The following is a 12,662-nucleotide window of genomic DNA, read 5'->3' on the forward strand; positions in this document are numbered from 1 at the left end:
ATTCATAAATCTTTTATCCGACCTCATAAAAATAGATCAATAAAGTTACAATGGGACCTTAATTTAATAAATATAAAATTCAATGCATTATAATCTTTTTTATTTTAATAATTTGTCATATTTTGTATTTATTATTTTATTTATGATATTTTTTTAGAAAATAAACATTCTTATTGTAGGCTCTTGCCTAAAATGCACATATTCTTTTGTTTATAATTTTTTAAATGTTGATTTATTTTTAAACTAATTAGATTTTAGTCATATATTCATTAAATTAAAAAGATAAAAACTAAAAATTCTTGATTATAAAATAAATATACAAATTAGATGCTTCCTATTAGTCTTTATTAATGTTAGTTCTTCAACATCTTATTCAATTGATACTAAAAGTAGATTATTTGCACAAGTTAAATTTCGATATTGCTATCAAATTAATTTTGATACTTATAGTAGATGTTGTACCACTACTCATTCAAAATGATTAACCAATGCTTTATGAGTGCGTAGTGGTTGAAAAGATACAATATGTAATGGCAAAAAGTGAAAAACTTGGAACTCATTCTGATGAAGTACATAATTTTTTTTTTGGATTCATAATTTACAATGGATTGTTGTCCTAGAGTCATAAATAACAACAAAAAATCATTCATTCTAAGTTTATCCCTATAGAAGAAAAGGTTTCTCTATCACTACCAAGTGTTTAGTGTCAATTTTTCTAACCAAAATAATACAAATGATAAATGATCCTACTATGTTTTTTTAATTTTTGATTTCATATTGAACCCTAACTTCCATGCACTTCAAATCATTACTAAAATTTGACATATTATATAATGATAGGGGGAAAAAGATTATGACCAATCCTAAAATAAAAAGTATTGGAAATCTTTTCACATCAACAACACAATGAAACCATTTTATATATATAACCATCGACTTAACCCTTGCACCCTTCAAAGATGCAAGTGCTAGTTATAAACCATTTGTAAATCCAAATAATAGATCTATGGTAACCCATTATGTGCATTTATCATCTAGGCAAACTATTGACTTTATAATAAAAATGATCCTACTATGTTTTTTTAATATTTGATTTCATATTGAACCCTAACTTCCATGCAATTCAAATCATTACTAAAATTTGACAAATTAGGAAAAAGATATGGAAATTTTTTTACAAGCAATCTTAAAATAAAAATTATTAGCAATCTTTTCACATCAACAAAACAATGAAATCATTATATATATAACTATAGACTTAGTGATCACCTAGCAGAGTGACGGTGGTCGTATGTCCTGTTGATAGGACTGTTGCATGTTGAAATCCCACTCACTACCAAGATGTCGATGATTCTATGCGATTGGGATCTAACCGATGGATCACGTCTATCATGGATGCTATTGTTCGGGTCTTGCCATAGGGATGATGCCGCAAGGATCGTATGTACACGCAGGTGCACCTGGCCGTTCAACTGCTGGGAGAATAAGGGGTGCTGCCCACCTTGGGAGATATAAAGGAGATCTAGCTCGATGGAGGAGGGAGGCATAAGGTGGCTTAGGCCTGGAGAATAAGGAGAGTAGAGTGGCATTAGAAATATAGGTGTATCTAGGAGGCGTTGATGGCTCGACAACCACCTAGTCTTGGAGAGAAAGGAAAGGGAAAGGGGGTTTTATAGTCCACAACACTATGCCATAGTTTTTGGGTTTACATATGGTGACAATGATATGAGACTACCTTGTACTCTTTTTCGAGAGGCCCTTGGTGCTACAAATGAGGTGTACATACCGTACCCCCCAATGAGATTTGAACTTGTGACCTCTCTTTCAAGAGTACAAGTTCTCCACCACTAGGCCAACTCAAGCAATATAAATATGGATGTATTTAAGAAGCGTTGATGCTTTGACAATAAAAAAAATAATAATTCTCTGAGATGGGGTCCCCCTTAATGTGACCCCACTAGTTGATTGCTCCAGTCAAAAGGGCTTACCTAAAAGAAAACCAAAAAACAAAAAACAAAACAAAACCCTTGCACCCTTTGAAGTGCTGATTATACCCAGACAGTAGATCCGTGAAAACCCATTATCATCTAGGCAAACTATTTGACTTCATAGAGACCAAGCCTTTATCCCTCTCAAGAGCACCGACACCTCCACCATGAATTGTCTGTTTCGAAGCCGAATCTCCCTCCCAATGATTCCTCAACCCACTCCTTATTCTATTTATCTCTTCCTTCTGCATGAGATTGAATAATGAGAATGGAGGAGGAGAGTTCAAAATGGAAGGGGTGCGTCCAATTTCTCATGGGCGCTCCTCTGGAGATTGTGTGGGAGATCATCAAGGACTTCTGTGGAGTGAAGAAATGGCATCCGGGCCTCGATCTGTGCGAGAGAGTGGAGGGCACGCCCGATAATATCCCCGGCTGCATTCGCTATGTTACGTCTTCAAGTCCAGCAGGACTTCTTTGGGCCAAGGAAAAGATGAACGCCTTCGACTCTGCCCACCATTCTTATCACTACGCCGTTGATGACACCAACATCGATGGTATTCGGGGCTTCCAAGGAGCTTTTCATGTGATCGAGGGAGAAGACGAGGGGAGTTGTGTGCTCAAATGGAGTTTTGCAGTGAACCCAGTTCCTGGAAAATCTGAAGAAGAACATGTCAGTTTTTGGGCCTCTTACTTGTCTGGGATCCTCAAAAATCTCCAAGATCTTGTTGCTTCTCCATCTTAAGGGTATCGCAGAGTTCCCCCCCCCCTCTTTCTTAGAACGAAATGTGTATGTGGTGATTCTAGAAATTTAAGATTTGTTGGTGATCAAATTTTATAGGTTAGAACTTGTGGTTCTAACTCTTTCTACTCTTTGGTTTCTACACTAGCTGGGTTTCTTTGGCGAACTCTCTTGCCTTTTTAAGGGAGGGCGAATAGTACACTCTGTTTGATATAGTGGCCGAGTTTGAAGTCCTGGTCATGGGTTACTCCCATGATTTCGGGTTTACAACGTGTGAGCAAAAAAATGTTGTAAGCAAATGGGTAATGATTTATTATTATTATTAGTTTTATGTGAGGTATATGTCGGGTTTATAATGTGTGGGCAAAAAAATGTTGTAAGCAAATGGGTAATGATTTATTATTATTATTAGTTTTACGTGAGATGTGTTGATCGAAAATGATATGTCAACCATGTGAAATAATGGAAGCGGTTTGTAGTTTGGATATGTTGAGCTCCTACTGATGCTAGTTTAGGAATCATTTTGAGATTTTTTTTATTTGAATCATTTTCAAATTCATGTTCAAGAGAGGAAATGAATGAGGGAATGCATGTGTTTAATAGCATTTATGAGACCAAGTGGGCTATATGTCACATATAGTTCATAGCATAGGTCAGTATGAAAAGTTCTCAAGAGAAAAGTTTGTATACCATACATATTTAATTTCTTTTTCCTTTTGTATCATCTATTGTGTATGTTGATTAGGAAATCAACAACTTTGGTCATCTTTCCTTCTTTAAATAGTTTACTCAAAGTGTTCATGTTTAGCATTTTAATGTAATTGATCTGAACTTCCTTGTAAGTCAATAGGTCCACGATTTAATAATATTTTGTTTCCACTACTTCTTGAGTGTAATATAATCATCTTCTATTCGCTCACTCTTCTTTAGATGTCATCCATCTTTTAGTAGCACATCTAAGTTGATGCCAATAAAACCTTTTTCTAAAATAAATTTAGAAAAAATTATCATTTCTTATAAACATAACTTGAAAATAGAAAAGGAGAAAACACCATACATAATGAAACATCATTTTTATGTGATAAAACTTCTTAAGAGAATATTCACGAAGGAAAAATAATTCTTATGAACATCTACTAGATTCACACCAACTAAGGTGCTTTTACAAAGAAAGACTCTACCAAATTTCTTACTATTTGAAGAAATAAAACTCATTGCCAAGATAAAGAAGGATAAAAGAGAATAATCCACATCTAATGCACTTCTGCAACTCAACCAAATGATGTGTAAATACCTTCTAATCACTTCTCCTAGTAGCTAACACATGAAAGTCCATTATGCTTAACATTGTACTTTGTATCACTTCATGCATATAGGGACACAAAGCATCTTCCATACATCTCCATCATATATGCACAGACTTGCACAACATTTGCACACTTATAAACAGATGCTACACATTTTTCTCAATAATATATCCTTTATTTATATCATCCGTTCATATGTGTAATAACCCACTGTTAGCTAAGCATCTTAACCAAACATAATTTGAATTAGGTTATTGCTAAACATTCCCACAAAGGAAATGAATGAGAAGTGGGCCACAAAATACCTTAATTAAGATCAAAATAAACATGTCATACATGTTACATTCCAAGTAGATTCCCTAAGATAATTAATTAAAGTGTAAACATATAAGGTATTCGACCAAACCTAGAGTAAGAACACCATTGAACTTTTAACCATGCCTTTGAAACTCAAGATCTCGTTCCAATTAAACTGAATGAAGCTAAGGACATTAAAATTTCAATTCCAAAGCCTCTTCAAACATTATTTAACAATATGCCAAAATATCATCATTGGACTTTTACTATGAAAAATATGTAGAACAAAAGTCCCAGCACCACTAGACAGGAAACACCATTAATAACAAATAACAACAACAACAACAACAACAACAACAGATTGACATCAATGACAACCGTATTAACTCAACCAACAACTCATTTATGCGGTTGAAATGTTTAATATATCTTTCTATTTCCTTCCAAAGTGTATAGTCCACATGCATGTGCTTATTTCCAAATAGAATTTGTTGATATTGCTAGGATTTAGAGGTGCTAGGGAGGGGGTGGGTGGAGGTGATCTACAAAACTAAAATGCTAACTTCCAAATAATTAAACATATAATTGGTATGAGTAAGAAAAGCATAATAACATTATACCATCACACACACACACTCACGCACACACACACACACACATGACTCATGACATAATAATTTTAGTCACATAGAAATCCTTGGTTAGAAGATAAAAATTATGATGTGGATAGTACTCGCAAATACTCGCTTCTGCAGTAAGTAAATTTGCTTGGTTAAGAGCATACAACTAACCTTCCTAAGGATTCACCCTGGTAGGAGTGATTTTGTACCTTGCTAGAAGAGAGAACAAATTTTCTAACATCTACCTTATTAAAGGATTTACATAACTCTTTTAATAATCTACCCTGTTATGGGATTTACACCTTTCAACATGTTAGAGTTGATCCTATCTAAGGATTTACTTGTTGTAATTGTTAGGATACAATTAAATCTCTAATCTAGACATGAGACTCCTTACCAGTCAGATCCCTTATGCTCTTTGATTTGATTCTACTCCACTGTACACTTCTCTTTTTTTTTTTTTTATCACAATAGCTAGATCTTTTTCTTTTGCTAGCTTGTACTAGTCATCTTCCTTTGTTGATTAATTCATTAGCTACTTCATCTCTAAGTATCTCAACATCAATCTATCTACTACATATCCTATGTGTTTACCTATGATATTTTTGCATCCTAATCCTGACCTTTCATTTAAACTTTTGTTTCCCTTTGCGTTTTCTCAAATATTTCACAAATCTCAATGATTAGATTTTCAACTTGATTGACCTTAATCTGTATTTGACCTAATTGCCACTTGGACTAGTTAAAATATTTTAACTAGGAATCGGTAAAACTTGTATTATTTCTTAGCCTTCAACTTGTCGATTCACACAATCCAATGCGATTTCCTTTCAAGATTTAACCTCTTCCTTGACTGGTTTTCAAATAATCCAAACTATGCCATATAATCATCAATCATCACTTAGTGATCATTGATCATGATAGGTGTCCTTCCTTTGCCTATTAACCTATGATTTTACCAATGAACATGTTGGATTACCAACTTAGCTCTCACTAATCAATGAAAACCATCAATAATCATATATATTTCCAATTAGCAAATGGTTAAGTAATGCTAATTGTCTCCTTTTATCTTCCAATGCCAGTTATCACAACAATATCCCCCTTTGGAATTAATGGAGCACCCTTAAGTAATACTTTTAATTTCTCAAATACACTTGAGATTATAGAGTTCTGAACTATGCAGGTTAGTTCAAGTCACTTCTTTTTTACTTCGGATCTATTCCCCCTTATATCATATCTCCTTCTAACAACCTATGGTCTCTAGTCTTCTCCTTTGGTCATCTTCTAATCTTTTGCCTTGGTCATCTCCTTTGGCCTTTTTGTACTCTTCTCCCCCTTTGAAGAAAAATGTCAAAGGTGTAATCTTTAAAATGTAATCATTAATTTATAATATGTTAAATATAATCTTGTAACTAGCTTGTACTGACTCTAGAGATGTCTCCCAAGTCTTCTTTAGACAAATCAATCAAATAATCTATTCTTGCATCTTAGTCCCAAGCTCATCCAATATGCCAATTCACTCTGCACTAGGTAGTACCAATACTTCCTTTGTTGTCTTTATGCTTCTTTGCATAGCTTTCATAATAGGGGATATAAGTGCTTGCACTTATAATATATTCACATTTCTCTTATCTTTCTCTTCTTATAACTGTATTATCTTATTTAGTGTCTTCACCTCCTCACTGAATATGGTAAATGAACTTGATAATGGATCAAGTTGGCTACATAGGCCTTCTAATTATTTATGTGCATCATCCTTATGTTGCTTCAAATATTTCATTGATTCAAAATAATTAATATTTTAGTAAAGGTGTTCTCTTCCTATGTAAGTGTTCCTTTTACTTCCTTTACTAAATATGTTGGTTCATTTCTGACTTCAATAGCTTCTCTTCTATTTTATCTATCATTTTATTCTCCAAGTTCTCTTTGACCATGCTCATAGTTGTAGTCTACAAATATATTTCTTGATCATAAATAGCTTTTATCAATGTGCCTAGTTGATCAATTACTAGATCCCTATTGTATTCAAGCTCATGTACTAACTTTGCTAAAATGTTCCTAGCCTATCTTAGTAGTTTTTTATTCTTCATCTTGTCTTATATATCTTTCCTCTTCACCTTTTCATAGTACATCAATTCTTTGGGTTTTAACTTATTGACATCCATAGGTATAGGAATGATTTTCTCTTCATCTATATCTTTAACTGCTTCCTTACTTAGAAGTTTGACAAGTTTACTTTTCTTTACCATACTTGGCTCAAGAATGAGCTTTCTTCTTACTTGATATTCCTCCTTACTCTTTTCCTATTGATTTTTTTGTAGACCTTCTCCAATTATTTCATCCTTCCTCTCTAATGCAATAGTTTCTAAATGTTTGAAAGATAACTCAAGTTGACTAGTTATGTCAATGTCTATGGCTTCACAGATTAGTGTTATCACCTATTGTGCTTCTAGTTCTTGTACCTATTGTGTAATTTCTTAAACCACACTACCAATTACCTCTTCAATAGTAGAAGTATCATCAATTTGTATTAGTGATTGGTGTCCTGTGTCCTTGTGACTTCTCATCAGATTTTAGAATCTTTCTCCATACATTGATTGTATCATCATGTAACCTGTGAACATCTTCTACTAGGATTTTGGTTGCTCTCTCCTTTATTCCAAATTTCCTCTTATGATATTCATACCATTCCTTTGCATATTTAACTTTAGTCAAGCTTCCATCAAAGCCTTTTTAACAATACGTTTATCCATTTATAATGTAGAATTCCATCTTCCATTAACAAGATATTGTAACTCATCATGAAGTAGTGAATGCAACTAAAGAGGTATTCTCTTGAAATTGTGCAAATGTGGAATTATTGCTTCTTCCATTTTCTTCTTGTCTTCTTCATTTTCCAAGTTGTATCTCCTTTTCACTATTGCTAAGCCTCCTGATTTTGCTATACCTTTGACAAAGTCTTCAATTGTGGGTTCTTTTCTCCACACTCCTCTTTTCTTCAATTATGTAACTTGTTCATCTGCCTCAGTGCTTTTTTCTTCTTCTTCAACTTCTTGTTATTTTTTTTTTCATGTTGCTTTTCCTAGCAACTTCCTTTATTGCTTATCTCTTGTTTTTTTCTAACTCAACATTTTCATTCTTAGTGGTTTGATGGGGTACATCCTTTCTCTTTACTCTTTGGTAGGTGGAGGGGATGTTAGAAGATGGATCCTCTATCACCATTTTAGTTATAACATAATTTCATGTGTCCTTTACTAGGTGTCTACTAGAATTGATTGGTATACCTTCTCCTAGGTGAGACTGGTGTCTTCATCTCCTTGACTATTCCTACAATAATTTATTTAGATATTCCAAGATTTTTCTCACTTTTGTCCATAGGTTTGGACAATAGCATGTTAGCATGAATTCTAACCTCTTTTACATCAACCTTATAACCCATAGGTGGAATTGAATGAGTTCTAGATTTAATTTCCTATAGAATACAACAATTTACACATCTACTAGAAAATAAATGTTTTTAAACATATTTTTCTATGACACTAGCAATAATTCTTACATGAGTATGCATGTTAGTCTCAAAGTTTCTAAACTATCCATTCATGACATTACTAAAATTTTCTCCTTGCTCCCTTATAAATTCTCTTATTTGTGAAATTATCAATGTATTCTTTGACCATTCAACCTTTCCTTTCCTTGGAAAATAGTTTGGAATGCAAAAAAATATATATGCTAGTAGAGCTTCATATTTTATCAAATTCTTTTTGTCCTTCTTTATTCTTTTCATATTCTCTAGAAGTTGTGTTCACCATTTTACATAGGTCGTAGACTTCATCATTCTTCACAATCTTGTAAGAGACATTGACTACACCTATAGGTACAATGTTAATTCTATTGGATTGATAAATTCTATATCCAATGACTCTTGAAGAAAAACATACTTCAATGTTCTTAATCGTCATGACTTGACCATCATATCTTGATTTGGTTAGATTGGTAACCAAATATATTGGAATATTTCTTACTATGCACTCATTTTCTTGAGAATGAAATCATGTTACTTTGTGAATGATCATTTTTGACAACCTGTGTGATTTACCCAACCACATGTACTGATTACAGACTCAACTTAGTACAATCCTTATCCAATCTGGATGAAACTTTGTAGGAATGTCTATACTATAGGTTAAATATTTTTCTTGTATGTACTCACCTTTCAAGACACCATTCCAGCACATGTTCTCATAATCACTTCTAATGGATTTTTCTCCCAACTCATCAATCTTTTAATGAATAAATGCTTGAGTATCTTCCAGTTGTAGAACTCCTAATGGTATTGTGCAAAACACTCTAATCATGTCTATGACAATTTTTTTATCCACTTAAGGTGTATAAACTGGTCTTGATAATTCCTTTCTACTAATCAAATCCATCATCTCAACATTCTTTTCCATTGTTTCCAAATAGAAATAATATGAAAAAATAACCAAAACTTGCAGCTCGTAAATGACTGGTTAGGGCTCACAAGAATCTCAAACACAATTCTATTGCTCAAATCTTAATACTTCTCTCTCTCAATTGTTTGATAATGCTTGTAGTAGCTCTTGAGTTAAAAAATAAAAGTAAAGGTGTTAAATGAATCACTTTACCACTTCTAACAATTCAAACAATACCTTTACTAATGGTAAGAATAGTGTCTTGTCACTAGTTAACGAATACTTACTGGTTGCTTCTTTCTCCAACATTTATGACATGTTACGACAAAATGGGAGTTAAGAACTTTCTAATTTCTCATCATATGACTAGTCAAGATTTTAAAATTACAAGATAACATACATTAGCATCATATCTTGTCACTTCATCCATCTTTTCTTAACTTTGGGGGGATAGGTAGATATGATTCACTATGTGTACTCCCCATTGGGTCAACAGTTTGGTAGTTATGGTCTCCAGAAGTGGACCCATCTAAAAATGTAGTTTGTAATTTGTCTTGGGATATATCCTATGTAATAAAGTGTAATAAAATAATATAAAATGAGGTTGGTTAGCCTCAAGGGTTAGGCAGGGATAATTTTAAGAAACCCCCTCCCTAAAAATATATAAATTCATGGCGAATCCAACATTAGTTTCAAGGGAAAAAAGTAATTTCTATTAGAATTTTTTTTTCGATGTTAGGAAAAGTTTAATTTTAGATGCAATTATTCTCCAACCATTACAAAAATTCATAAAATCGAGGCAATTTTATCCCTTTTGATAGAAAAAATATATATTGTATAAGACAAATTTTCTCATTTATTTGAATTTTTTTATTATTGTATTAGGTAATTTTTCCCATTTATTGGAAAAATATATTGTATTAGGTGATTTTTCCCATTTATTGGAAAATATATATATTTGATTAGGCAAGTTTTTTCATGTCTAGTGAAAAAATATATATAATGTGTTGGTGAATGTACTAGAAAATGACATGATCACTTAATGAATTAAAGACTAGAAATTAATTATATGTTTTTCAAATCAGTTGTTAGTTTATCAAAAAAATTACACTCAGTATTAAATCAAAGAGTGATAAGAAAATGAGGTTTCTATAGGATGACATGTACATGGAATGTACTATTGCATTTATGACAGAGTCAAATCTGGTAGAAAAAATATTCTTTAAATTGTAGACATCCTAGTCAGTGGTTGCCATTATCAGAAACATAGTTAATTGCCAAAAATGGGACTACATGTGGAAGAGGGATTGTTGAATGAAAATCCAAGCCCTTTTGTCAACCCAAATTTGACTTTTGAGGAGGATGAAGAACAAAGTGATCTTGCTACAGGGCTTATTGTAGCTTTGCACATTCTCTCTACTAATCTCAAGGATGCCATCAAAGAGCTCGAAAAGGAGTAGGAAAAGGTAGACCTCCAAGCAATATTCATTGAAATGGGTCTTGACCCTACTAATTAGGAAGAAGAAATTGCAAATGTGGTGGACCAACAAAAATGGAACTTCAATGCTTTTGGGATGTTTTGAAGGATAAAAGAAGCGTTACATGAAGAATCATCAGTTTAGTTAGGGTTTATTTTGTAAAACATATTATCAAAAAATTTATGAATTTGAAATGTAATGGTTCAAAGCTTGTCACTTCCCTTTTTGAGGGAAACCATAATCATTTTTGGTATAGTATATATATAGATATGAAGATAAAATGTAAAGCAGATATAGAGAATATAATGCAAAGTAAACCCCTTCACTAGCATGGTGTTTTCTTTTGGGCTCTAGTTATTTTACAGTAATCAAATGATGCATTTAATTATTACTTTTTGGAAATTTGTGTGAATCATAATTTCATTTTCTAGTAAGTATTTACTAGTTAATAGTAGTACATAGTACCCATGTCGCATGCAAGCATGAATTGATGGCTTTTTGGGAAATGTTTCAAATAACATGACATATCTCCAACATTTGTGCGTAATCAATAACATCCATATACAGACTATCATCTGATGATAATATATCAATAGTTGAAGGTTTATTTTGGGCTAAATGTTTCAAATGAAGCCTCAACATTGTTCAAGTGTCTGGAATGGTGACATGTTTCCTTCCACCCTGTACCACTTGCAATGGTCTTAAATAGATGTCTTGTCATTGTTAATGACATTCCCTCTTCCATTGGCTCCGCACACATTACAAATTTTTCAGCCCAAACTTGCATTTATGTTGAAGATTTGCAAAGATTCAATCATTTAAAACAATTGAATTGGAAGCCAGATGAACAAATGTGTAGCTACCATCACTTAACAAATTTAGGCAATTGAGTTTCTTCTTTCATCATTTCTCATCTCATTTATAGTCTAGTGTACTTGTAGTGCTTGTTAAATTTTGGTCTAATTTACTTGGTGTGGTAGATTGGTAGTCATTTCTATGTAGTCACTACTCTGTAGTCATTGTCCTATAGTTAATTATTTCATAAATTGTGAATCAAGATGGACACTCCAATTTGCTTGACATGCAAATTGGAAGAGGAACAAAAGACCTTTTTAGGTGACATCCCTAATGAAAACCTCTTGTCAATTTGTAATGAGGTTATTCCCACTGTGAATTTTATTATTCATACTTTGAAAATGGTTTTGGGGCATGAGTTTTTGGAGAATGAGAATAGGTACCGTGTGAACACACAAATTACATCTTGTTTTCTAGCATCTCTGCTCGACCTCAAAGAAGAAAGGGTCATCATTTTGCTACTCCTGAGAAGGAATTTTAAAGAAGGATACTTGGGCGATGACATTGACATTATTTCTCATGCAGAATTAGGGGCAGGGATCCCTTGGATGGGTGAAATCAACAAGCTTCAAAAGTCTATCCAGAATGTGGCCCTGAAACCATTTCTATTGGGCCTACCTACTAGGTAGTTGAAGTGCCATAAGAAATGGGCATCAATTAGCTTGAATTTTATCTAAAAATGGTATTAATCTAGATGAAGTGACATATGACAATCCATGACTTCAAGAATTCATAGCCTTAATCAAGTCTCATGCTTTCTACATAGACTAGTACAATAGTACTAGGGTTTTCCCCTATAGTCTGGTTTCACTTTCTATTTTAATTTATAAAATTACAATCATTGTATACACATCTTCCTTAGATTATAATTTTCAAGGAATATCAATGAAATTTTTGGAGTTCCTTATAAAAGTGTATTTTATTGATATGCTTATGCAATAT

General features: G+C 32.9%; 1 protein-coding gene across 1 annotated transcript; it reads left to right on the forward strand.

The window, feature by feature from the left end:
- Positions 1 to 2,030: 2,030 nt before the first annotated feature.
- LOC149537240 (lachrymatory-factor synthase-like) lies at positions 2,031 to 3,067 on the forward strand. The gene has a single exon (XM_089805379.1). The coding sequence runs from the start codon at positions 2,251 to 2,253 to the stop codon at positions 2,728 to 2,730; it is 480 nt and encodes a 159-aa protein (XP_089661505.1). The 5' UTR covers positions 2,031 to 2,250; the 3' UTR covers positions 2,731 to 3,067.
- Positions 3,068 to 12,662: the final 9,595 nt, after the last annotated feature.

Source organism: Cupressus sempervirens, chromosome 10, assembly GCF_028749045.1.
Source record: "Cupressus sempervirens isolate cs-2001-9-10 chromosome 10, ASM2874904v1, whole genome shotgun sequence".
Classification (NCBI taxonomy): Eukaryota; Viridiplantae; Streptophyta; class Pinopsida; order Cupressales; family Cupressaceae; genus Cupressus; species Cupressus sempervirens.

Excerpts from the sequence above, each read along its gene's own strand:
- LOC149537240 (XM_089805379.1), top strand. The coding sequence starts at position 2,251 with ATGAGAATGGAGGAGGAGAGTTCAAAATGGAAGGGGTGCGTCCAATTT.